General features: G+C 51.6%; 1 protein-coding gene across 1 annotated transcript; it reads left to right on the top strand.

The window, feature by feature from the left end:
• The first annotated feature begins 620 nt into the window (after positions 1–620).
• On the top strand, positions 621–27720 carry mcm7 (minichromosome maintenance complex component 7). The gene is made up of 16 exons (XM_072591573.1): positions 621–774; positions 3693–3772; positions 5838–6002; positions 6764–6888; positions 8296–8476; positions 10865–11002; positions 11115–11264; positions 13395–13509; positions 14909–15040; positions 17900–17983; positions 20715–20926; positions 22165–22346; positions 23745–23828; positions 24691–24859; positions 26691–26800; positions 27257–27720. Exons 1-16 carry the CDS (start codon positions 753–755, stop codon positions 27462–27464), a joined length of 2157 nt encoding a protein of 718 aa, XP_072447674.1. The 5' UTR covers positions 621–752; the 3' UTR covers positions 27465–27720.

Below are 27720 nucleotides of genomic sequence, written 5' to 3'. Positions count from 1 at the left end.
TATTACATAGAATGTAGGGTAAACATCGATTGATTATAAACGGTGTGGATTTTACAGGATGCGGGATATGTATTGGGTGGGCATCTAGGATGTGAGCTATAAGGATCATGGGTATGCATCTGTTTGATATATAGGGTGTGTATTACATGGGATGTAGAATATACATCTGTTTGGTATATAGTGTGTAGATTATACAGAATGTGGAATATATATTTGTTAAGTGTAGAGGGTGCGTATTATATTGGAAGTGGGATATACATCTGTTTGGTACATAGTGTGTAGATTATACTGAATGTGGGATATATATTTGATAGGTGTAGAGGATGTTAACTATATGAGAAGCGGGATATACATCTTATCGGTATGTAGGTAGCTTATACATGATGCGGATTATAAAGGGTATGTTGGGGAGTGAACAGGGGGTTCGGACACGGATGTGACGTTAGGGGGCGGGACCAATGTGGATTGGCGCCTTCAGGACTCTTCCATTTGAAAAGGGGGGGGGGGTGGAAGTTAAACATTGATTGTTTTCCTGCACCAAGAGGTTCCTGTCCGGGGTTCAGTCTGGTTCTGAGTTTAAACAACAAGTATCTTCTAGCCGGGCGTTTTCCCCTCTTCATTCCGTTGCTGTTTGTGTCTTTATTTCGGCCCACGGTCTGTGAGATCTCCCCCATTTCTGAGGGGACGTGGCTGAATCCGTAACGTATCACGTGGTCCCCGGTTTCGCGCCAGTTTCAGATCCAGGATCCGCCATGGACTATCACAGGGAGAGGGGTAAGAGAGGGGTAAATACCCCCAACATATACACACAGGGAGAGGGGTAAATACCCCCAACATATACACACAGGGAGAGGGGTAAATACCCCCAACATATACACACAGGGAGAGGGGTAAATACCCCCAACATATACACACAGGGAGAGGGGTAAATACCCCCAACATATACACACTGGGAGAGGGGTAAATACCCCCAACATATACACACAGGGAGAGGGGTAAATACCCCCAACATATACACACAGGGAGAGGGGTAAATACCCCCAACATATACACACTGGGAGAGGGGTCAATATCCCCAACATATACACACTGGGAGAGGGGTCAATACCCCCAACATATACACACTGGGAGAGGGGTCAATACCCCCAACATATACACACTGGGAGAGGGGTCAATACCCCCAACATATACACACAGGGAGAGGGGTAAATACCCCCAACATGTACACACAGGGAGAGGGGTAAATACCCCCAACATGTACACACAGGGAGAGGGGTCAATATCCCCAACATATACACACTGGGAGAGGGGTAAATACCCCCAACATATACACACTGGGAGAGGGGTCAATACCCCCAACATGTACACACAGGGAGAGGGGTAAATACCCCCAACATGTACACACAGGGAGAGGGGTCAATATCCCCAACATGTACACACAGGGAGAGGGGTAAATACCCCCAACATATACACACTGGGAGAGGGGTCAATACCCCCAACATATACACACTGGGAGAGGGGTAAATACCCCCAACATATACACACTGGGAGAGGGGTCAATACCCCCAACATATACACACAGGGAGAGGGGTCAATACCCCCAACATATACACACAGGGAGAGGGGTAAATACCCCCAACATGTACACACAGGGAGAGGGGTAAATACCCCCAACATGTACACACAGGGAGAGGGGTCAATATCTCTAACATATACACACAGGGAGAGGGGTCAATATCCCCAACATATACACACTGGGAGAGGGGTAAATACCCCCAACATATACACACAGGGAGAGGGGTCAATACCCCCAACATGTACACACTGGGAGAGGGGTCAATACCCCCAACATATACACACAGGGAGAGGGGTCAATACCCCCAACATGTACACACAGGGAGAGGGGTCAATACCCCCAACATATACACACAGGGAGAGGGGTCAATACCCCCAACATATACACACAGGGAGAGGGGTAAATACCCCCAACATATACACACTGGGAGAGGGGTCAATATCTCTAACATATACACACAGGGAGAGGGGTCAATATCTCTAACATATACACACAGGGAGAGGGGTCAATATCCCCAACATATACACACTGGGAGAGGGGTCAATATCCCCAACATATACACACTGGGAGAGGGGTAAATACCCCCAACATATACACACAGGGAGAGGGGTCAATACCCCCAACATGTACACACTGGGAGAGGGGTCAATACCCCCAACATATACACACAGGGAGAGGGGTCAATACCCCCAACATGTACACACTGGGAGAGGGGTCAATACCCCCAACATGTACACACTGGGAGAGGGGTCAATACCCCCAACATATACACACAGGGAGAGGGGTCAATACCCCCAACATGTACACACAGGGAGAGGGGTAAATACCCCCAACATATACACACAGGGAGAGGGGTCAATACCCCCAACATATACACACAGGGAGAGGGGTAAATACCCCCAACATATACACACAGGGAGAGGGGTCAATATCTCTAACATATACACACAGGGAGAGGGGTCAATATCTCTAACATATACACACTGGGAGAGGGGTCAATACCCCCAACATGTACACACTGGGAGAGGGGTCAATACCCCCAACATGTACACACTGGGAGAGGGGTCGATACCCCCAACATGTACACACAGGGAGAGGGGTCGATACCCCCAACATGTACACACAGGGAGAGGGGTCGATACCCCCAACATATACACACTGGGAGAGGGGTCAATATCTCCAACATATACACACAGGGAGAGTGGTCAATACCCCCAACATATACACACTGGGAGAGGGGTCAATACCCCCAACATATACACACTGGGAGAGGGGTCAATACCCCCAACATGTACACACTGGGAGAGGGGTCAATACCCCCAACATATACACACTGGGAGAGGGGTCAATGCCCCCAACATATACACACAGGGAGAGGGGTAAATTTCCCCCAACATACACACACTGGGAGAGGGGTCAATACCCCCAACATACACACACTGGGAGAGGGGTCAATACCCCCAACATATACACACTGGGAGAGGGGTCAATACCCCCAACATATACACACTGGGAGAGGGGTCAATACCCCCAACATATACACACAGGGAGAGGGGTAAATTCCCCCAACATATACACACTGGGAGAGGGGTCAATACCCCCAACATATACACACTGGGAGAGGGGTCAATTCCCCCAACATATACACACTGGGAGAGGGGTCAATTCCCCCAACATATACACACTGGGAGAGGGGTCAATACCTCCAACATATACACACTGGGAGAGGGGTCAATACCCCCAACATATACACACAGGGAGGGTGGGAAGTACCCCCAGCATATACACAGGGAGAGGGGGGGGGGGAGTACCCCCAGTATATACACACAAGGAGAGGGGGAAATGCACCTAGTATATACACGTAAGGAGAGGGGGAAATATGCCCAATGTACACGTGGAGTGGTTCAAAAAGGGGGAAATGTCACTTAAATGTAAGAGAGACCTCATAACCCCATCGCCTACCCTTCTTTCCCTTTATTCCCTCTTTTCCTACCCCCACTGCTGCCCAACACCCACCCACCCCATTTCTGCCTCCTTCCCTCCCTCATCACAAAGGCCTCGTTTGTCTGCCTCCCGCCAGAAGATGCTGAAAGTCTCCTGATTTTATCTGTTACAGAGAAGTGCACCAAGTTCCTCTTGGAGTTCTACACTGACACTGGACTCGGCAAGAAACATTTCAAATATGCAGACCAGTTGGTAAGCATCTCCCTCAGACGCTCTCTGAGCCCTTTCTGCCTGTAGTCCCTGTGTCCTCAGCCTTCCCTGAGGCCCAAACACACACCCTCAATCTCTCCCTCTCCTGTGTCCCAGACACATTAACCTCATACCTTTGTGAGAAACAAAGCCCACTCACTTCAATAATTTCAGTCCGAGACAAGATCTAAATCAGTAGTGCCATTTATTTTACACTTGCAAGTGGGTGTGATGTCCAGTGTCTATAAGGCAGAGGACATACACACCAAATTCAATTCATACACAACATTTATATGATTTGATGTCTATTGTTTTACACTGCTCCCTCCCCTGTTTACATCGTCCACTTCCCTAAGACCGGCCCCCATTACCCCTGTTTACGTCTTGCCTTATCCGGCCTTGTCTGTGACAAAATGCTTATTTCTGGCCTCACAAGGCTGTTTGACCTCATCCTGCTGTAGGTCATTGTTAGGCATATCCCTTCTTCATCATTATCTACCCCCTTCATCTGTGCCTTTCCCGAGGCCGTTCTGATCCCTATGACCCTTTTAATTGGGGTTTGTTCCTGTGTTTTTGTAAAAGTGGGAAGCAGATGTTTATACTGTTTGTACAGGCGTATCTAGCTTAACTTCATCCCCTCACAACATCTTATCTACTTGCCCATAATGTCTACCTTCTGACATACAGTTTTAGCTAATACAAAAACAATTATATATTTCCTCCACATCGTTTCCATTCTTGTTGACTTAGCTCTTGGCTAAAACAATTACACACTGGTGTGAGTTCATTTTACTTTGTAAGATGGAATTGCAGAAGTAATATTAATTTACCTATATCCCACACCTTCATGTCCAGCGAGCCTGAGTCAACCATGTTAATCACAAGAACAGCTGTTGGGAGAGGCTGAATAGGCAGGAGCTGTTTTCTCTAGATCGTAAGTGGCTGAGGGGTGACTTTACCGAAGTTTATAAAATCATGAAGGGAATGGATAGGATAAATCGATAAGGTATTTTCCACAGGATGGGGGAGCCCAGAACTAGAGGGCATAGGTTTAGGGTGAGAGGGGAAAGATATAAAAGGGATCTAAAGGGGACCTTTTTCACACAGAGGGTGGTGCATGTATGGAATGAGCTGCCAAAGGAAGTGGTGGAGGTTGGTACAATTGCAACATTTAAAAGGCATCTGGATGGGTATATGAATAGGAAGGGTTTGGAGGGATATGGGCCAAGTGCTGGCCAATGGGACTAGATTAGATTGGGATAACTGGTCGGCATGGATGAGTTGGACCAAAGGGTCTGTTTCCATGCTGTACGTGTCTATGACCGATCGGCGTGACTTGTTTGTGATTCCTGCAGGAGCTCACGTGCACAGACAAAATAAAGGCGGTTGGGCACGTTTCAAAAGGTGCCGGGGTTGGGGGGAGTGGAGGAGCGTAAAGCACTTTGAAAGCTGGACTTTTGTACTTGAAGGCGCTGCAGCAATGCAAACCTTTGTCTCCCTTCCCCACCCTGTAATCCGGGAGCCGGAATGTTCGATCCTTGCTAATTCCTGCCACTCGGCATCTGTTGTGTTAGGCTCCGGAACTGGATGGTGCTCGGGGTTTACACGTTGAGATTGGGGGGTGTGGGGTGGTTGCTAACTCTCCTGGGTTGTTCTGTTCAGCATGTGTATCTGGGTGGGTAATGCGTGGAGCTACGGGTGGGTCCTAATTCTTGGTTATTCTGTTCCCCCTCCCTCCCGCCCGCAGTTGTAGCTGTGTGGGTAACATGTGGAGATTGGGGTGGGTGTGCTAACGCTCCTGGGTCGTTCATGTTCCCCCTCCCACAGGTGTAGCTGTGTGGGTAATGCGTGGAGATTGGGGTGGGTGTGCTAACGCTCCTGGGTCGTTCATGTTCCCCCTCCCACAGGTGTAGCTGTGTGGGTAACGTGTGGAGATTCGGGTGGATGTACTAACTCTCCTGGGGTCATTCTGTCCCCCCTCCCTCCTGCAAGTGTAGCTGGGTGGGTAAGGCGTGGAGTTTCGTGTGGGTATGCTAACTCTCCTGAGTTGCTTCCCCCACCCCTACAGGTGCAGATCGCTCACCGTGAGCAGGTAGCGCTGTACATTGACCTCGACGATGTCGCGGAGGAAGATCCAGAGCTGGTGGACTCGATCTGTGACAACACTCGCCGTTATGTTAGCCTCTTTGCCGACGCAGTCCAGGAGCTGCTGCCGCGGTACAGGCAGAAGGAGGTAGGTCGGAGCGCAGTAATCGCACGGGTCACTATGCCCCCACGGTGTGGAAACAGGCCGTCCAGCCCGTTGAGTCCGCACTGACCCTCCAAAGAGCAAACCACCTGGGCACAAGTGACCCTTCGAGCAGTCCTGAGGAAGGGTCACCTTAGTGCTATCTCTGATTTCTGTTCACAGGTGCTGCCAGACCTGCTGAGCTTTTCCAGCAACCTCTGTTTTTGCCACAGTGTTAAGATTGTCAGCTCAGACTGAGAAAGGAGAAATGTCTTTACTTTGGGAATTGTCCGGATTTAGAACGAGCTGTCCGGGAGAGTGGTGGAGGCAGATGTCATAGGAGGCTTCAGAAGAGAACTGGGTGTATATCTGAAAGTGATGAGGTTGGAGAGATATGGAGTTTGGGCTGGAGAGTGGTGCTAAGCTGGAGGGCTCTTTTGGGAGCCGGTATGGACATGATAGGCCGAATGGCCTCCTCCTGTAATGTAGATTCAAGGCTGTGGGACAAGTGTTGGTGAGTGGGATTAGTGCAGGTTGGCTCAAACTCAATGGGCTGAAGGGCCTCCTTGTTGGTGAATGACTCCCCACACCAGGTTGACATGAATCCAGGCTTCGCACGGACTGGGCTCCTCTGGTGGATCCCTGGGTTGGGGTAGGGTACGTCGGTGGCCCCCCCCCCATCTCCGAGAGAGAGAGATCTGGTTGCTTTCCTCACCCCCTCCCCATGTGAACATTTAGGTTGGTGACCTGCAGCCTTTTGCCTTCAGGTGGCCAACAAAGATGCTCTAGACGTCTACATCGAGCACCGACTGATGATGGAGCAGCGGACCCGTGATCCCGGTGAGGTCCGAGATGCTCAGAACCAGTACCCGCAGGAGCTGCTGCGCCGATTGTGAGTCTAACCGTGTGGGCACGGGGAGGGTGGAGGAGGTGTCCCGGAGAGGCTTTGAGGATGGAGGCAGCCCCTAATCCGGGTTCAGGGTGCTTTTGCAGGGGCTGGGAATCACGGTGCAGGTGCTGGGATTCCTGTTCTCTTGTTTAGCGCAGACCATTCAGCCCATCTATCCTGTGCCAGTTCAACGAAAGAGCAACGTCCCCCCCCCAACCATCCCCGAAATGTTCAAAAACAAAACATTCAATCCTCCTATTTAGTTCAGGGGATGGGGCACGGCTGGTTTTCTGTTAGTCGCAGGTGGGTGTCACTGGTTGGGGCTGGTATCTATTGCCTGGCTGCCCCTTGAGAAGTTGGTGAGCTGTCACCTTCAGCCACTGCTGCAGGTTCATACAATCGCCATTCGGCCCATCGAATCCACACCGACCCTCCGAAGACCATCGCCCCTACCCTGCTCCTATAACCCTGCATTTCCCATGGTGTGTGCACCAAACGTACATTCCCTGGACACCACAGGGCGACGGCCAATCCACCCTAACCTGCGCATCTTCGGACTGTGGGAGAAAATCAACGCAGACACAGGTAGAACACGCAAGCAGTTGCAGACACTTGACTGAGGGTGGAATTGAACCCACGTCCCTGTGAGGCAGCAGTGTTTACCACCGCGCCACCCAGGTTGACCTACACAGTGCTGTTGGAGACTGAAATAACTCCACAAAGGCCAGTATCCTGTCACCAAGTCACTCTTTATTTACATGTGTATAGTACATGACACTGACCCAGCTAGCTCAGTGCCAGCTCCTAGGGTGAACAGTGCCCCTGACGCTCCCCAAAGTGTGGAAGCTGGTTCGAATGCGCACATTTGGAGACATTCCAAAGAGCATCCCACCCAAACCTACCCTATCTCTGCAACCCTGCATTTCCCATGGCTAGTCCAACTCCCCAACGTATCCCTGGACACTACAGGGCAATTCAGCATAACCAATCCACCCTAATGTGCTCATCTTTGGATTGGCGGAAACCCACGCAGACACTGGGAGAACGTGCAAACTCCACATGGACATTCACGCAAGAGTGGAATTGAACCCTGGTCCCTGGCGCTGTGAGGCAGCAGTATTAACCACTGAGTCACCCCACGCAGCACCTTTAGGGAGGGAGTTTGAGAATTTGCATCCAGTGACACTGAAGCACCAGTGAAGTATTTTCAAATCAGGGTGGTAAGTCGCTTGAAGGGGGAATTGCTGGGGATGGTGTTCTGATGTGTCTGCCTTTCCTTTGTCGATGATAACGATCCCGGGGTCTGGAAAGTGCTGTCGGAAAATGCAACAAGGATGTTGGCGATGCCCAGAGTTCACTGACCTGTCCCCCTCCTCTCTCTCCACCCCCCCCCCCCTCCAAAAACCATAGCGAGGTTTACTTCAAACCTCCGAGCGTCGTGAAGCCGAAGGTGATTAGAGATGTCAAGGCGGACAGCATCGGCAAGCTGGTGACCGTCCGAGGCATCGTGACCCGTGTGACCGAGGTCAAGCCCATGATGGTGGTGGCTACGTACACGTGCGACCAGTGCGGAGCCGAAACCTACCAGCCGGTGAGGGCGCGGCACTTTGCCGGGCAGCTTGGCTGCGAGTTTGTGAACTGTGCGGTAGGGGTGGACAGTTCGGACTCGATTTGGTGAGGGAGGGAGGGGCTCACCAGGAGCAGAAGGAGACCATTCTGCCCCTTGAGCTTTCTCCACCGTTCTGTGATCGTGACTGACTTTTCAATTTCCACATTCCCACCCACTCCGGGCAACCTCTGACCCCTCTGCCTGGCAAGACTCTGTCTCCGTCTCAGAAATAATGGGTAACCCGCCCACGCCTCCTGAGGCAGAGTCCTCCGAGAGGGAAGCGTCCCGTTCCTGAAGGAGTGATCCCTAAGTTTTAAACAGGGCCCACTCTGTTCTTGAATTGCCCACACAAGGCAGTCTCCATGTCTCATTCCTGTAGAGGAAGTGTCTGTCTGAGTGAGCCACTGGTGTCTATTCCACCTGTCTCCTTGTAATTGTACCCAACAATTCTGCCGCCTCTCCTTTTGGGTTTTACGAAAATGTACTATTCAGCACCCAAACATCTCCTTGTGAAGCATTGTCTCTCTCTGTCTCTGTCTCTCTGTCTCTGTCTCTCCACCTCTCTCATACACTGTCCCTGTCAAGTGCTCTCTCTCTCTATCTCTTTCTTTCTGCCCCCTCATTCAATTTCCCTGTCAAATGCGCTCTCTCTGCCCCCCTCATGCACACTTGCTGTGAAACACAATTTGTCTCCGTTGTCTGTCTGAGGCACAAACTGCCAAGTGCTGTCCCCTCTGTCTGTCTCCACTCTTTCTCTGTGCGTCGCTCATACCCACTCACCTCTGTCCGATTCTCTTATCCTGTTGTCTATCTGTGCCTCCCTCAGACGCACGCCTTTGTCAAGTGAGCTCGCTGGCTGTCTCGCTTTCTTGTGTGCACTCCTCATACACTGTCGCTGTCAGACACTCGTCCCTCCTTCTGTCTGTCTCTCTGTGCCCTGCTCAGATACGCTGTGTCCTGACGGTGAATCTCATCTCGCAACCATCCAACCAAAGGACTGTCCTCTTATTGGTTACACCTCATCAAGGAAGCTGGATCATGGGATATTCTGTTTGGGATCATCACCATCTCTCTTTTTCCCTTCAAAGGAACCATCAGCACCACAGGAACAGGAGTAGACCATTTAGCCCTCGAGCCTGTTGCACCTTTCAGTGAGACCCTGGCTGGTCTGTGGCCTAACTCCATACAACTGTCTGATTACAGTATGGAAACAGACCCTTCAGCCCATTAAGTCCATACTGACCCTCCAAAGAGCAACCCACCCAGACCCAATGCCCTACCCTGTATTTACCCCTGACTAATGCACCTAACACTATGGGCAATTTAGCATGACCAATTCACCTGACCTGCACACACCTTTGGAATGTGGGAGGAAACCCACGCAGATACAGGGGAGATTGTGCATACTCCACACATGCCTGAGGCGGGAATCGAACCCAGGTCCCTGGTGCCGTGAGGCAGCAGTGCTAACCATTGAGCCACCGTGCCACCCGGTGTTTGCAAATGAAAAAATCTATCTCGGATTTAAACTTCACAACTTGTATCCAACATCCACTGCCATTTGTGGAAGAGAGTTCCAAACCTCTCCCACCCTGTGTGGGTGTAGAAGGGGCTTCCTCACGTCTCTCCTGAGCCATCTGGCTCTCGTTCTCAGACCCTGCCCCTAGTTCTAGAATCCCTATCCAGTGGAGGTAGTTTATCTTTGTCTGTTCTGCCTTTTCCTATTGTTATTTTCAAAGATTTCGATCAGACTGCCCCTTAACCTTCGAAATTCCAGAGAAACGAGGCCTCGTTTGTATAATCTCTCCTCGTAACTTAACTGCTAAAGTCCACATTTCATTCTTGTAACCTATTCTCTCCCAAGGCCAGTGGATCCTCCTTAAGATCTGCACGGCATGAGGTGCGGGCAGAGTTTTGTTTAACCGCGGATTAACGTCTGCGTCCTCATACTCCAATCCTCTCTAAGTACAGGCTAGCAGTCCACGATCCAGCATTAGAGAGTCCCTCCCCTTTAGAACTCAGGGGTGGGGCACGGGAATCAGCCCTGCAGACTTCCTCCTGCATCGATGCATCTGTCATCTTACGTCCACTCGGCCTCTGGCCTTAGAGTTCCGGGATGTGGGAGAGTTTTGCTTCCCAGAGTGGGTCAGCATGATGCCACCAAGTGTTAGGGTGGGGTGGGTGGGTGGGTGGTGGAGTTACGGTGGGGGAGGGCGTATTGCAGAGCCAGCAACTGCTCCCATTAGTGCTTTTGAGACGGAGCGGCTGCGCTTCTGCAGTGTGTCCTGCTTGCCCCCCCTCTCCCCCATCCTGCCCTGTGTCGGGGCTTTTTCCGCAGCCGTCCCTGATTGAAAGTGCTCCCTGTTTCAGATCCAGTCGCCGACCTTCATGCCCCTGATCATGTGCCCCAGCCGCGAGTGTCAGACCAACAAGTCGGGAGGGCGCCTGTACCTGCAGTCACGAGGGTCGAAGTTCATCAAGTTCCAGGAGATCAAGGTCCAGGAGCATGTAAGTGACCGGTCGTTGGGTTCGCTCGCGCTCGTTGGTAGGGGGGGGGAGCGGGGGGCTTCTTGCTGCAGACTCCTCATTAATGAGAGATTTGTTTTCTTCCCCCGCCCAGAGCGACCAGGTGCCGGTAGGAAATATTCCCCGCAGCATGACCGTGTACAGCCGAGGGGAGAACACGAGACTGGCGCTGCCCGGTGACCACGTCACCATCACCGGCATCTTCCTCCCCATGATGCGGACTGGCTTCAGGCAGGTGATTCAGGTGAGGCCGGAGTCCAGCTGTCCCTGACAGGACTGGCGAGGTCAGGTCGGAGCTGTACAGGACATTGGTTAGGCCACTTTCAGAATATTGCGTGCAGTTCTGGTCTCCTTCCTACCGGAAGCATGTTGTGAAACTTGAAAGGGTTCAGAAAAGATTTACAAAGATGTTGCCTGGGTTTGAGCTATAGGGAGAGGCTGACAGGTTGGGGCTGTTTTCCCTGGAGCATCAGATGCTGAGGGGTGACCTTAATAGAGGTTTATAAAATCATGAGGGGCATAGATAGGGTAAATAGACAAGGTCTTTTCCCTGGAGAGCGGGAATCCAGAAGTAGAGGGCATAGGTTTGGGGAGAGAGGGGAAAGATTTAAAAGGGATCTAAGGGGCAACGTTTCCACACAGAGTGTGGTAAGTGTATGGAATGAGTTGGCAGAGGAAGTGGTGAAGGCTGGTACAATTGCAACATTTAAGAGGCATCTGGATGGGTATATGAATAGAAAGGGTTTGGAGGGATATGGGCTGGGTGCTGGCAGGTGGGACTAGATGAGGTTAGAATATCTGGTCGGCATGGATGTGTTGGGCTGAAAGGTCTGTTGCAGTGCGATACAGCTCTATGCCTCTATGATGGGGCTGCGTCGCTCCTTCCCGTTTCTGGCCCTTAAAAAAAAAATAAACGAGCCATTGCTGTTGCGCTGGGGTCAGAATCTGCGCGCTGTCATACGCTCAACCACCTATTGGGGACATGCAGTGAAAGCTGACCCAACCAACAGCGCCCCACAAATGAATTTTAAAAAAAGAAGCCATTAGTGGCTCAGTGATTAGCACTGCTGCCTCACAGCACCAGGGTCCCAGGTTCGATTCCAACCTTGGGCAACTCTCTGTGTGGAGTTTGCACATCCTCCCCATGTCTGCGTGGGTTTCCTCCCACAGTCCAAAGATGTGCAGGTTAGGTGGATTGGCCATGCTAAATTGCCCGTAGTGTTAGGTGTATTAGTTAGAAGGAAGTGGGACTGGGTGGGTTACTCTTCGGAGTGTCGGTGTGGACTTGTAGGAAATCCACACTGTAGGAAATCTAATCTAATCAAAAGTGCTTTGAGTCTGATCTACATTAACACCTTTAGGGGGAGGCGATGGCTGAGTGGTCCTGTTGCTGGACTATTAATTCAGAGACCCAGGTTGTGTCCTGGCGACTTGGGTTCGAATGCCACCCCATCAGATTATAGAGTTGAAATTCAATAAACAATCTGGAATCTGGTACATGGTAGTTCTTCTGTAACGCGATGGTTGTGTTGTGCGACCCTGTGTTATAGAAAAATCTCACTTTAGAAACAGCGCTTGAAGTGTCAGCGATGTAATTGCATCAGATCCAATGCGCATTTTAAAAATTCGCACTTTATAAACAGTATTCCCCAGTTTGTCAATTGCGTTACAGCAAATTCACTTTAACGAAACACGGGTTATAGCAGAGCGCTTTGTCCGATGATGACCATGAATCCGCTATCGATGTTCAGAAAAACCCATCTGGTTCACTAATATCTTTCAGGGAAGGCAGCTGCCATCCTTACCTGATCTGGCCTACATGTGACTGCAGACCCACAGCCAATGTGGTTAACTTTTAACTGCCCTTTTGGGCAATTAGGAATGTACAATAAATACTGGGCCCAGCCAGCAATGTCCTCATCCTGTGAATAAATAAAAAGGAAGCGCATATTTCTACACTATCCCCATATCCCTGACATTTTTACTTAGTGGAAGAGTCTCTCAAACAGACGCGCAGGTGCGAGTGCCCACACGCAGAGGCACGTGCGTGCACATGGATTTTACCACACGTTGATGCTCACTGCAGTTAGAGCACTGAGAGGTGAGAAGTGTTTTTATTTAGAAAGGGTTTATTGAGAGAAATGCTAGCATTTTGCAGGAGGTTGGAGAACCACAAGACACAGTTTGGGAATGACCACGCAATAACACCGAGCTGAGAGGGGGACCCTACTTACGCAGTGGGGTAGGTTGCAGCAGGAGTGGTGTGGGAGCAGCAGAGTCACTCGTAAGGGAGTGGGTTGAGCACCAGGGAGGGATCGTGGGGGAAAGGGGCTTCCGCCTGTCGCGGTGTTTAATCAAACCGCTGTGCTCCCAGGGTCTGCTCTCGGAGACCTACCTGGAGGCTCACAGGATCTCTCAGATGAACAAGACTGAAGACGACGAGCTGGGGACGCAGGAGTTGAGTGAGGAAGAGCTGAGACAAATCACTGGTATGTACGGGGCGGTGTGGGAGGTTGGGAGGTGTGACCACAGGGAGAGGTCACTGCCGATTTGGTGTGCCGTGCAGGAGCAGTGTCGTGACTGGGTGTGACGTACCTATACCCTGGGTTTGGGTGATGGTTTATACTGAGTTAGTGGTCCCATTGGTTGGATCCTGTCAGGGCGGGCTTGCATGTTCTCCCCGTGTCTGCGAGGGTTTCCACACAGTGCTCCGGTTCTCTCCCATGGTCCAGAGATGTGTGGGTTAGGGTAGACTGGCCGCGCTTAATTGCCCCGTAGTGTCCAGGGCATGTACAGGCTAGGTGGGTTAGTCATGGGAAATACAGGGATGGGATCAGGTAGGGGTCTGAGTGGGATGCTCATTGGAGAGTCGGTGTGGACTCAATGGGCTGAACGGCCTGTTTCCACACGGCAGGGATTCTCTGAGTGAGTAGAGTCTCAGTGCAAGGTCGTCTCCGGGCGATCGCAGTGGATCCTGGGAGTAATCCACTGCGGCAGGGGTCGGGAGGTGGTCGCTGAGCATCAGCTCGAAGGGGAAGCAATGGTCTCGAAGTATTGTCGCTGGACTGTTAATGCGGAGACCCTTGTCATGTTCTGCAGACTCGGGTCCAAATCCAGCCATGACAGTGGTAGAATTTGAATTCCATAAAAATCTGGAATTAAGCGTTTGCGTGATGACTGTAAATCCATTGCTGGAAAAACCCATCAGGTCCACTGATGTCCTTACCCAGTCTGACTGACATGTGACACCAGACCTACAGCAATGCGGTTACCCTTCGGGCATGGAGGGGTGGGCCTCTGGGTCACGTGCCTTGGGGAACTTGGGTTCAAATCCCGCCGCGGCAGATGGTAGAACTTCAATTCGGTCAAAATCTATAATCAAAGTCTAACGATGATCGTGAATCCGTTATTGATGGTCAGAAGGACCCATCTGGTTCCCCTTAGGGAAGGAAATTGCTATCCTTACCCGGCCTGGACCAAATGTGATTCCAGACCCAAACAACGTGGTTACCCTCTGGGCAGTTAGGGGATGGGCAATAAATGCTGGCCTCGCCAGCGATGCCCTCACCCCGTAACTGAATGATGTTTTTACAAAATGCCAGTGGCTCCAACCTGACATCCATCCACATTACTGGGCGGCTGCAAGTATGATCCCAGCAGGTTAAGGGCCTGTGCCTTGGTGTAGGGGCAGGAGTGAGAGTGCTGTTGGGGTACTTGCTGAACGGAGTGTTTCTGGTGACGTGCTGTCAGTGGGTAAAAGTTCGATAAGGCAGAGCACCGTTGCAGTTTAGGAGGTGCCCGGTTACTGTGGCCCTGGTTTTCTGCGCTGGCACTGTCCCCGTCCGCGGGTGACGTGAGCCGACCCACCGTGTTCCCCCCCTTTTGCAGAAGAGGATTTCTATGAGAAGCTGGCAGCCTCGATTGCGCCTGAGATCTACGGGCACGAGGACGTGAAGAAGGCTCTGCTCCTGCTGTTGGTTGGAGGGGTTGATCAGTCTCCCAAAGGAATGAAGATCAGAGGTAAGAGCTGCTGAATTAACTTGGCTTCATGCCTCAGAGTCAACTTAAGGGTTGTAGAGTTGTACAGCGTGGAAACAGACCCTCCAGTCCAACTCGTCCATGTCGACTACATATCTTAAACTAACCTAATTCCGCTTGACAGCACCCGGCCTATATCCCTCCAAACCCTTCCTATTCATATACCCATCCAGGTGCCTTTTAAATGCTGTAATTGTACCAGCCTCCACCACTTCCTCTGGCAGCTCATTCCTGAAATTGAAATTGAACTGATGCTTTGCTAAGTTGGTTGTATTCATAGATAAGAGAAAACAATAGAGTTTTCATAACATGAATCAGAAGACAGTGATTTGGTATTCAAACCAACCTTGAACTGCTTACCATGGTATGGCGATTTCCCAGGGAATATCATTGGATTAGTCTGTTGTCAATCATGTCACCTTATTACATTTGATTGTTCTTTTCTTGTAATTAAGGCTGGACTGTCTCTTAAACATATAAATAATGTGTTATTTTCGAATGTAGTTCAAATAATGAAAATTTACTGGGGAGTTGTACAGTGTACGGGGCTGAGGGGTGACCTTCTAGAGGTTTATAAAATGATGAGGGGCATAGATAGGGAGAATAGCAGAGGCCTTTTCCCTGGGGGGAGGGGGAGTTCAAAACTTCGGGGCATATTTTTAAGGCGAGAGGAGAAAGATTTAAAAGGGACCCGAGGGGCAACTTTTCCATGCAGATAGTGGCTCGTATGTGGACTGAGCAGCTGGGAGGAAGTGGTAGATGCAAGTACAGTTACCAGCTTGAAACGATATTTCGACAAGTACTTGAACAGGAAAGGTTTAGAGGGATATGGGCCAAACACAGGCGAGTGGGACTAGCCTAATTGGAAAACTTAGTCAGCATGGGCAAGTTAGACCGAAGGATCTGTTTCCATGCTGCATGGCACTGAAGCAATCTTTTCCATCATTCAGGGCTTCTTACCTTAAACCTGGTGTCTAACCCAGACCACATCCATTCTCAATAGCTCTCTAATATCGCTAATCTGTATCTTATTACTGTGCTGTCTGACATCCTGCCCAATCTAATCTCTCTCTTAGTTCCTTGCCTATTCCGTCTCGTTTTGTCCTGGCAAATAACATTCATGCCCCACAAGTGCCTGGCAAAGGCCATCTACAAAAAGAGAGAATCTGTCCCTCATCTGTTGATGTTACTGAAGCCTCCCTACTATCAACATCCTGGTGTTTACCAGTGACCAGTAACTGCCCATACCGATACAGTGCTCACAAGAGCTTGGAACATGCAGCGAGTATCTCACCTGGTTTCCCCAAACCCTGTCCACCATCTACAAGCACAAGTCAAGTGTGCGATGGAATACGCCCCACTTGCCTGGATGGGTGCAGCTCCAACAACACTCAAGAAGCTTGACACCATCCAGGACAAGGAAAAGTGAGGACTGCAGATGCTGGAGCTCAGAGCCAAAACGTGTGGTGCTAGAAAAGCACAGCTGATCAGGCAGCACCCGAAGAGCAGGAGAGTTGATGTTTCAAGCAGAAGCTCTTCGTCAGGACTGAAGGAGACATTATGCCTGAAACGTCGACTTTCCTGCTCCTCGGATGCTGCCTGACAGGCTGTGCTTTTCCAGCACCGCACTTATTGACCAACATCAGGACAAACCAGCCAATCCGCCATCTTAAAACATTCAGTTGCCACTGATGCTCTGTCACAGCAGTGTTATACCCTCCACAAAATGCACTGTGGCAACGTGCCAAGGCTCCTTGGACAGCACTTTCCAAACCCATGAACTCTGCCATCCAGAGGGGCGAGGGCAGCAGGTACATGGGTACACCACCCCCTGCGAGCTCCCATCTGAGCCGCTCGCCATTCTGACTTGGGAATGCAGAGCCGTTCCTTTAGTGTAGCCTGGTCACCCTCCTGGAAGTCCCTCCCTAAGGCCACTGTTTGTTGGTGTCCCTACACCCCACAGACTGCAGCGGGTCAAGAAGGCAGCTCACCCCCCCACCTTGTCATTGACCACCAGGGCTGGCCCACCAGCGACACCCACACCCCACGATAGAATCTTGCAAATAAAAATCCAAACTCTTCAGTTTCTCACCCAGAGAGAATCCACTCATCCTCGCCCTTCCCCAGACTTTGGATATGCAGTAAGTGTAGGTCTCTGATCCCTCGTTCTCTCAATTCATGAATGCTATTCAGCCATTGTATCCAGCTACGAATTGCCCACTTGACTCTAAAATATCTTGTAACCTCTCTTTAACTCTGTATATTCTGAAAATGTGCTTCTGCGTTCTGTAATACAGCCTTGATTACGTAGAAACAAGGAGTTCTGTCACACTCCTCAACCCTAACGCTGACCTGTCCACAGTTAAATAGGTCTGTGGCTGATCTGATTATAAGCTAAAATCTCCATTTGTGCATATCCCGATAACCTTTTCAGACTTCCGTTAAATAATTGGGAAGCAACGCTCCCCACTGAGGGTAGCTGTGTTCAGGAGCTAATGAATGAGCTAGGCTCACTTGGAGGTATCTGTAAGACTGTAGAAAGATTCTGACGGCTGTGCCATTTGCCCCCTTGACTGTTCAACATGTTCCCCAAGGTGGTTCCAGTGGTTAGCACTGCTGCCTGACTGTGTGTGTCAGAGACCAGGCTCAAGTGCAGTCTCCGGTGAGTGTCTGTGTGGGTTTCCATCGAGTGTTTCGGTTTCCTCCCACAGTCCGGGGATGTGCAGGTCAGGTGGATTAGCCACACTAAATGTGGGATGGGACCGGGTGAGGGGGCCTCTTGTCTGCACTGTATGGATGCTGTGATTCTAATAGCTCTGTTTCCCTGCTGTTTGCTTTCAGGAAGCATTAACATTTGCCTAATGGGTGATCCCGGTGTGGCCAAATCGCAGCTGCTCTGCTACATCGACCGGCTTGCACCAAGGAGTAAGTGTCCAACCTCTGAAGCTGCCGTGCTCCGGGAATTTATTCACTGACATTGTCCACGACGTTCCAACGTCTGGGTGGGAACGGGTTTCTGTTATATAATGCATATTAGATCCTGTTCCGGTTACAATGCAAGCTTGCACAGTTTAGAGTAGGATTAGATTTACGGGCGGCACGTGGCTCAGTGGTTAGCACTGCTACCTCACAGCACCGGGGTTCCAGGTTCAATTCCGGCCTCGGGCGGCTGTGTGGAGTTTGCACATTCTCCCCGTGTCTGCATTGGTTTCTTCCCACAGTCCAAAGATGTGCAGGTTAGGGTGAATTGGCCGTGCTAAGTTGCCCGTAGTGTTAGGTGCATTAGTCAGAGGGAAATGGGTCTGGGACGGTTACTCTTCGGAGGGTCAGTGTGGATTGGTTGGGCCGAAGGGCCTGTTTCCACACTGTAGGGAATCTAATCTAATCATTTCTCCAGGCTCTTTTGCTGTGTCCAAAACAGATTTGTGAAAATTTGGTTATTACATGCACGAAACCTTTTTCTTCAGTCCGTCCACGTGAAGCAATCGTGATATTGCGCCTTTTCCTGTAGCTCTTTTCCCCTCGAACAGGTTGCCAGAGTCTGTAGCTTGTGGGCACTGCTCCACATCAAGGAGCACTGACTGGCAGTATCTCCTCACCTCTTCGGCACCCCCCCGTTGGCATATTTTAAGCACGGGCACGTTGATATTCGCATCTGGAGCAGTTTTGGTCGCCTTATTTCATTGCAGGAGGTTCAGAGAAGCTTGACTCCGGTAATCCCTGGTAAAGAGGGATCATCTTATGAGCGTCTGAGGAGCAGGAGAATAGATGTTTCGGGCAATCAGCCCCTTTGTAAGGAATGTCTCCTCCTCAGATGCAGCCTGTGCTTTTGCAGTGCCACACTTTTCGACCAGCAGGTCACTTGGTTGATTTGATTTATTATTGTCCGGTGCATTGAGGTAGTGTGCGAAGCATTGTTTCAGGGTTTGACAGGGTAAATGTTGAGATGTTGTTCCCCCTCATACGAGGGTTTGTGATCAGAGTCTCTGAATAAAGGGGTGCCACGTTAAGACTGAGATGAGGAGGAATTTCTTCCCTCAGAGCATTGGCTGCCTGTGGAACTCTTTGCCACAGAGAGCTGTGGGGGCAGAGTCCTTGTGTATGTTGATAGATTCTTCATTGATAAGGGAGTGGAGGGTTAATGGGAAGGGGGGGATATCAGAGATCCTGCTAAATGACGGAGTAGTCTGGAGGCACCCCCTATTCCTACTTTTTACGGTCTTATTTAGGAATGAGGTTGGCTTAGCAGTAGTGTCACGAGACCTAGAGTCTCAATGTCCCGACTCATGCTGTGGGAGCGCAGGTTCAAATCCCATCGTGGTGAGATTTAAAGTTGGTATAACAAATATGGAATGTAAAGGTAACCCCTGTTGGCAGTGACCATGGTAACCATCATCGGTTGTCATTATGGGAAAAAACCAAATTAAAACAGAACTAGAGATCTGAATCAGAAATGTAAACTACCTATCTGGGTCATACAAAGTTTAAAAATCACACAACACTAGGTTATAGTCCAACAGGTTAAATTGGAAGCACTAGCTTTCGGAGCACTGCTGCTTCATCAGGTGATAGTGGAGGGCTCAATCCTAACACAATTTATAGCAAAAATTTACAATGATGTAACTGAAATTATACATTGAAAATTTGATTGTGTGTTAAGCCTTTCACCTGTTAGAATACAGTGACAGTTTCACTTCTTTCATGTGTAAATCACAAAACCTTTTTTTAAAATGTTGCATTCTCGGGTTAGCTGTTAACAATGGTGACAGCTAGACAAATCATTTGGGTCATGAATGTCTTTAAGGGAAGGAAATCAACCGTCTTTACCCTGTCCTCTCTCCACGTGACTCCAGACCCACAGCGAGGTAGTTGACTCTTGACAGGCCTCTGGAGTGGCCCAGAAGTCACTTGGGAGAAAGCGAGGACTGCAGATGCTGGCGATCAGAGTCGAAAAGTGTGGCGCTGGAAAAGCACAGCAGGTCAGGCGGCATCCGAGGAGCAGGAGAATCGACGTCTTGGCCCCTTTGCAGGAATGTCTCCTGCTCCTTGGATGCTGCCTGACTTGCTGTGCTTTTCCAGTGCCACACTTTTCGACCAACAAGTCACTCAGTTGATTTGATTTAATATTGTCACATGCATCGAGATAGTGTGAAAAGTATTGTTTTTGTGTGCAGTCCAGTTAAGTCCTACATCAGGGTATGAGAGCAGAGTATTGAAATATGGTGTTCCAGCTACAGAGAAGGGTCAGCTCTAACATATGGGAGACATGTGTTCACACATCTGATAATGGGAGGGGAGAGGGTATTGTGCCAGTTACCCGCTGTCCCTGTGTAGCTCTGGTGGTGAGGAGAGAGGGCGAGAGGCTGCAGAACTGAGAACGGGAAGTGGGCACGGTGTCAGCCAAACGGGAATGGGGTGGTGAAGGATGTAGGAATACAGGATGGAATCCTGGGGGGGGGAGCTGAGTACCACTCCCTGTAACTTGCCAAATAAACCGAAAACATGCCCCCTTGCCCTGGGGGTGGCCAATAACGGCCTGCTGAGCCACGCCACATTTTGTTTTTGGAATAAGAGTTCCAGTGGCAGTAAGGGTGTTGCTGATAGGATCTGTGCTGACTTGACCTTGACCTTGACCTTGACCTCCGTGTATCCCCAGGTCAGTACACCACGGGCCGCGGGTCTTCGGGCGTAGGTCTGACGGCTGCGGTGATGAAGGACCCTGTTACCGGGGAGATGATCCTGGAGGGCGGAGCTCTGGTGCTGGCCGACCAAGGCATTTGCTGCATCGACGAGTTTGACAAGATGATGGACTCCGACCGCACTGCCATTCACGAGGTGATGGAGCAGCAGACCATCTCCATCGCCAAGGTGAGTGGCGTTCGCAGTGGGGCCTAGGATCGGGGTGGGGAAGGGGGGAGTTTGTTCAGCTGGACCACAACGTCACGTGTTACCGCTCGCAAGTCCTGGGCAACCCCATATTGGCCACTGATTTACTCCACCAGAGCTTTTGCCACTTTTCAGAGCCCTCGGCCTTTTTCTTTCTGTTCTGTTTCTCCTGATTCTGTACCCTGGTATTGTCCTTCGGAGTCGCCCCCCCCCCCCCCCCCCCCCCCCCCCCCTCCTCTTCAGTGCCTCTCTATCCTCTATTTAACATGCCAACCAGAACTGGCTGCAAAATGTAGCCTTGCTGTGGTTTGGTACAGATTTAGAGACCAAAAGAAAAACTACTCACTGGAAACCAGACACAAGTAGGCCGTTGAGGAACACAGCAAGCCAGGCAGCATCAGGAAGCAGAGAAGTCAACGTTTTGGGTACAACCGTTTAACGTCAATACAGATTTAGCATATCCTCCCTCCTTTTCGTTCTTAGGTGGTCTGAACACTGCATTTAGTTTAGTGATTAATCTGTTAGCGTCTTTTGCCTCTGGCCCTGGACAAATTGCCGATGGTTGTCACGATGTTACCCTGCCTTTATTTTATCTCAACTGCAGTCACTCTACCTCCCAGTGGGGTGGTGCATATATGGAAGGAGCTGCCAGAGCAATTGGTGGAGGCTGGTACAGTTACAGCATTTAAAAGGCATCTGGATGGGTATATGAATAGGAAGGGTTTAGAGGGATGCAGGCAAAGAGGACTGGATTAGGATAGAACATTACAGCACAGTGCAGGTCCTTCGGTCCTCGAAGTTGCGCTGACCTGTGAAACTAATCCGAAGGTTAGAGTATCTGGTCGGCATGGAAGGGTTGGACCGAAGGGTCTGTTTCCGTGCTGTACACCTCTATGACTCTGTCTGTGCCTTTTCAGGATATGTTATGCTCCCGTTTCTGATTTTACCGTGTCTCTTTCCCAGTTAGCCCTGGCTTGAGAGTGAAACCCGAAAGATTCGGTGCAAAGTTATTTGTTCCCAAACTGATCCCCGCTCTCCCCCCCCACCCCACACTCTGAGGTTACCAGTGCACCATTCCGGCCTCTCGTTACCTGGTTCGATGTGAGTGTGCCGTCCCCCCCCCCCCCCCCCCCTCCTCCTCCTCCATCCTGTCCCGTCTCCGGGGCAGTGCCGGGGTCGAGACACCACCCCTGTTGTGAGACTCTGTGCTTCCTTCGCAGGCTGGCATCATGACCACGCTGAACGCCCGCTGCTCCATCCTGGCAGCGGCCAACCCCGCCTACGGCCGCTACAACCCCAAGAAGACGGTGGAGCAGAACATCCAGCTGCCAGCGGCGCTGCTGTCCAGATTCGACCTGCTGTGGCTCATTCAGGACAAGCCGGACCGAGACAACGATCTGAGGTGCGACCGATTTGGGCCGGTGCTGGCTAATGGGGCACGGCTGACACCAGGAAGACAGAGGGTGGTCACTGAGGGGTGGAGATCGTGGGGATAGCGTGGTGCTTGTAGGCACTGCCATTCTTGGCGGGGGTGGGGGGGGGGTGTAGGGTGGGTCCGGCAGGAACAGAGGAATGAAGTTTATCTATGCAGTAGTCAGTGTTGTTCACCTTCGATCAATACCCCCTGCTCCTAGCCCCTACTGCAGATAGATAACCATTTTAGCTGCTCTGAATTGACACTTGCGATACATCCGTGTTCAATTTCTCCTCTCTGGGGATATTCCAGAATTCTCCGATCTCGCCCCAAAGCCAAACTCAGGAATTATTCTTCATAATTCCATCTTTTCTGCACCCTCTCAAATGTGTGCGCAGGCCAATCGGCCCATCGAGTGCCACCAGAAGAGCGTCCAGCCCTGACCCATCCCCCTACCCTGCCCTGGTAACCCTGGCACATCCGGCTTTGCTCCCGGTCTCGGGGCGATTGTCCGTCTGCAGTTCGCATTTTCTCTGCTGTGTCCGCATGGGTTTCTTCCGGGTGCTCCAGTTTCCTCCCACAGTCCAAAGGTTAGGGTGGATTGGCCGTTCTAAATTATCCATTGTGTCCAGGGATGTGCAGGCTAGGTGGGTTAACCATTGGAAAATGCAGGGTTACAGATCTCAGCTAGGTGGGTGAGTCTCTGATTCAATGTGACTGGATGGACCGAATGGCCTGCGTCCACACTGTAGTGATTCTGTACCAGTTTCCCTTTGTTTTTACTGTAATTGGATTTGCGTCCCCTAATCCTTTGCTGGCCTTGGGTCACGCTGTTTTGAAACCACCTGCCTCCCTCTCCACTGTGACGGTTCTGGCTCTTTTCAGACTGAGCTACTCCATCTGCAATACCCTCCGATCGGGTCCCAAAGCCCTTTCTCCTGCACCACTGGCGGACCCATCTGTGCTGCCCCCCGATTCCCCCCCCCCCAACTACTGGGAGTAATCTGGGGATTACGAGCTTGTTTTGAGAGGTCGCTAATCTCCTTATGTAAGAACTCTGAAAGGTAGGCTGGCTATCTGGACAGCATGGACACGTTGGGCTGAAGGGTGTTTCCATGCTTGTACGTCTCTACGATTCTGTGTTGGTTTGTTTCAGAGGAGATGTGGGGGGGTGGGGGGTGTCGAGTTGGTGAAAGCGATTGGGTGCTTGCCACTGTGCGATTTACCCATTGACAGCGAGGCCGTTTCCTCAGGGTGGGGGGGGGGGCGCAGCCTGGCCTGGACGGTGGGACTGCCTCAGTCTCACTTCTCTCGCCGTGTCGGCCCCAGTGTATCGTGTTTCTGTCTGTGTGTGAGTGACCCGCTCTGTGTCTCTCCCACCTCTAGGCTGGCCCAGCACATCACCTACGTCCACCAGCACAGCAAGCAGCCTCCCTCGCAGTTCCAGCCTCTGGACATGAAGCTGATGAGGTACGGTGACCCTCTGTCTCAGCATTGGCCGAAAGCGTACGAGCGTTATAAGAAAGTTATCAGGTGACCTAGGTTGACAAGAGAGACAGAATATCGTCATCAAGGCGTAACGTCACAGCAAAGCAGCCAAATGATTCCACTTTCTGATCTTTAAACCTGGTCCGATTGACGGTACAGGCCCTTCGGCCCTCGATGCTGTGCCGGCCTTTTATCCCACTCGGAGACTAACCTACATTGCACTATCTTCCACATACATATCCAAGAATAAATGTTCTTGATGTCTCTGACTCTACTCCCACGGCTGGCCATGTGTTCCACACACCCACCACTCTCTGAATAAAGAACCTACCTCTGACATCTCCCCTAAACCGTCCTCCAATCACCTTACAATTATGTCCCCTTGTGGTAGATATTGTCGCCCTAAGAAAAGGCTGTTCACTCTATCTATGCCTATGAAAACTTGCATGCCTCTATCAAGTCAATGATGGCTGGTCTCTTTCTCTCGCCAGCCTCCACCCGTTCCTATGTGTCTCTGTCTCTTTCAGCCTTTCCATCTGTCCCTCTCTCTCTCTCTCTCTCTCTCTCCATTTCTCTCCCCATTTCTCTCTCTCTCTCCCCATTTCTCTCTCTCTCTCTCCCCATTTCTCTCTCTCTCTCTCTCCCCATTTCTCTCTCTCTCTCTCTCCCCATTTCTCTCTCTCTCTCTCTCCCCATTTCTCTCTCCCCCTCTCCCCCCATTTCTCTCTCTCCCTCTCCCCCCATTTCTCTCTCTCCCCATTTCTCTCTCTCTCTCTCTCCCCCCATCTCTCTCTCTCTCCCTATCTCTCCTGAATTTTACACGTTGTGTCTGTCTCTCCCTCAGGCGCTACATAACGCTGTGCAAGAAGAAGCAGCCGATGATCCCGGAGTCGCTGGCGGATTACATCACCGCTGCTTATGTGGAGATGAGAAAGGAGTCACGGGTCAACAAGGACATGACATTCACCTCTGCCCGGACCCTGCTGTCTGTCCTGCGTCTCTCCACTGCTCTGGTGAGTGAGGTCGCTGGACTCCCCAGACCAATCCAGCCACTAGCCGCAGGGCTCCTCCTTGTGGTTTTTCTCCCCCTGTGGGCTGTCTTGGCAGAGGGGTGGGACTCTGGGAAATCTGACTGGCATTGGCCCAGTCAGGCGGGTGGCCCTCTTCAGATCAGCACGGTTTCAAAGCATCAAAACCAGACGGTTCTGGTGTAAGGTCTGCAGAACCAAGGGTGCAGACACTCTCTGAATGGACGGAAAAGCCAACCCTCCCAACGGCGTTGGGGCTGTCCGAGTGCTAAAGTGCTGACAGTGCAGGGAGTGTGACTGGGTACCTCTTGCACTGGGGCACTTGGAGCACTGCTCAGCTGAATCTGCTTCCTGGTTTCGTACCACTTTCAGACAGCCTCATACCAGTGACCAGTGTGGGGCTGCAGTTCATTGACTGTCCCTCCTCTGTGGACCCCTTCGACCCAAATCCACCCTCTTTGGAATTATTCTCTCCTTGCACCCACCCACCCATTTCACACTCCCTCGGTGCTCTATGCCACTGGTTCAGGGCTCCACTGGTACTCTGTGGTATCCTGGGGAGTAACGCTGTAGGGACAGGGCTCCAAGGTACTCTATGCTATCCCGGGGAGTAACATTGTTGGGACAGGGCTCCCTGGTGCTCTGGGCTATCCCAGGGAGTAACATTGTTGGGACAGGGCTCCCTGGTACTTTGCTATCCCAGGGAGTAACATTGTTGGGACAGGGCTCCCTGGTGCTCTGGGCTATCCCAGGGAGTAACATTGTTGGGACAGGGCTCCCTGGTACTTTGCTATCCCACGGAGTAACGTTGTTGGGACAGGGCTCCCTGATACTCTGTGCTATCCCAGGGAATAATGTTGTTGTGTAAGGGCTCCCTGACCAATGGATACAGTGTCCAAGATGCAGTCTATCATCCTGGGAGAAGGCGCTGGTGCACGTTGGAGGTTTCTATCTGTCTCGGTTGAGTTGAGCGAGTTGACTGGCATTTCCCAGGGGAGTCATGGCTATGGATGGTGGTTGGAGGACGTTATGGGAGGCTGGCTCCTGGAACTGCAAAGTGCTGTTAGTGCAGGTAGTATGCTTCAGATCTACTGCAATACAAGCACTTCCGGAGTTACAGGGGCACACTCTGCTGTGTCAGGGGCCCGTACACTTTCCCCGTGCATCAGTCTCACGAAACAGTGACTGTTCAGAGCACTATCTTTTTTGCCAAAGGTTACTCATCCTTTTTCATCCACTGTTGGACAGTGAGCATCAGTGGCTGGGCGGGGTTTTACTCCCTGTGCTGAATTGTCCGTTGGTCACTCCCTCTGATGCTGTTGTTCCCTCGCTCCCTCTTACGCTGTCGTCCCCCGCTCCCTCTGGCGGCGTCATTCCCCCCTCCCTCCCTCTGACGGCGTCCCCCGTCCCCCTCGGTCCCTCCGACAGTGTCATTCTCCCCCCCCCCCCTCTCCATCCGACGGAGTCGTCCCCCCCCCCCGATGGTGTCGATTTCCCCCCCCACCCTTCCATCTGATGGCGTTGTTCCCCCCCTCACTCCCTCTGACGGTGTCGCTCCCCCCCCCTCAGTCCCTCCGACAGTGTCGTTCTCCCCCTCCCTCCATCCGACGGTGTCATTTCCCCCCCACCCAGATGGTGTGGATCTCCCCCCTCCCTCCATCTGATGGTGTCGATTGCCCCCCTCGCTCCCTCTGACAGTGTCGTTCCCCCCTCGCTCCCTCTGACGGTGTCGTTCCCTTCTCACTCCCTCTGACAGTGTTGTTCCCCACTCCCCTTGCTCCCTCTGACCATGTCCCTGTGCCCCCCCCTCCCCCAGGCCCGGCTTCGTCTGGTTGACACGGTGGAGAAGGAAGACGTGAACGAAGCCATGAGGCTGATGGAGATGTCGAAGGATTCTCTGCTCGGAGACAAGGGCCAGGCCACCAGGTGGGCATTTCGGTTCAGGGGTGGGGGTTACGAGGGGCACGGAGGGGGTGAGTGAGGCCGGGTGTTTCCGGGGGAGCAGGGGCCACACTGAATTGCCTGTTCATGTCCCAGGGTGTGCAGATCCGGGTGTATTGGCAGTTGGGAATTGTCCCCTAGTTTACAGGGAAAGGGAGGGTGGGTGTGGGTCTGGATGGGGCGCTCTCTGGAGGATTTGATGGGCCTGATTGAAGAGAGATATTTACAAAGGAGGCTTGAGTTCTGTGTTCAGCAGCACAAATGGATCTTTATTCTGAGATTGTTAATGGTGTGGCCTGAGGTGAGGGGAGTGCCTTGGAGTGAGGAGCTGCCGAGTAAAGGCTGGTTCTCAGGTGTCCCTCAGTAGTGCTGCCTTCCTGCACCGTGGGTGATCACCATGTAGCTGATGAGTCCCGTGCGTACGTGTGTGTATGGTTTCAGGGCACAGCGGCCTGCGGATGTGATCTACGCCACCGTCCGGGAGATGCTGGGCGACTCGACAGCGCGGGTGGTCAAATACTCGGAGGCGGAGCAGCGGTGTGTTTCCAAGGGATTCACCCCGGCCCAGGTCGAAGCTGCCCTGGAGGAGTACGAGGAGCTGAACGTCTGGCAGGTGAACCAGGCCCGGACCAGGATCACCTTTGTGTGAGGAGGAGCTGTTTCCCCCCCTCCCCCGTCCCCAAACACCATGCCCCTCTCCCTCCCAGCCTGTCCAGTCAGCACTGTGCCCCCCACCCCATCCATCTGTTTCTGGACCAGGTCAGTACCCATTTTCTCGCCCCTATGCCCTCGCTGGAGATGGCTCGGTCTGTGACCCTCCCGCTCCTGTTTTTAATGTGCGCCAATCTTCTATACTCATGTTCCGTACAGGAGGGAACTGTTCAATAAAGTCTGTTTGTACCCTT

Source organism: Chiloscyllium punctatum, chromosome 21, assembly GCF_047496795.1.
Source record: "Chiloscyllium punctatum isolate Juve2018m chromosome 21, sChiPun1.3, whole genome shotgun sequence".
In the NCBI taxonomy this organism is placed as follows: Eukaryota; Metazoa; Chordata; class Chondrichthyes; order Orectolobiformes; family Hemiscylliidae; genus Chiloscyllium; species Chiloscyllium punctatum.
The sequence above is the reverse complement of the archived record's forward strand: the minus strand, read 5'-3'. Positions and strand labels throughout refer to the sequence as shown.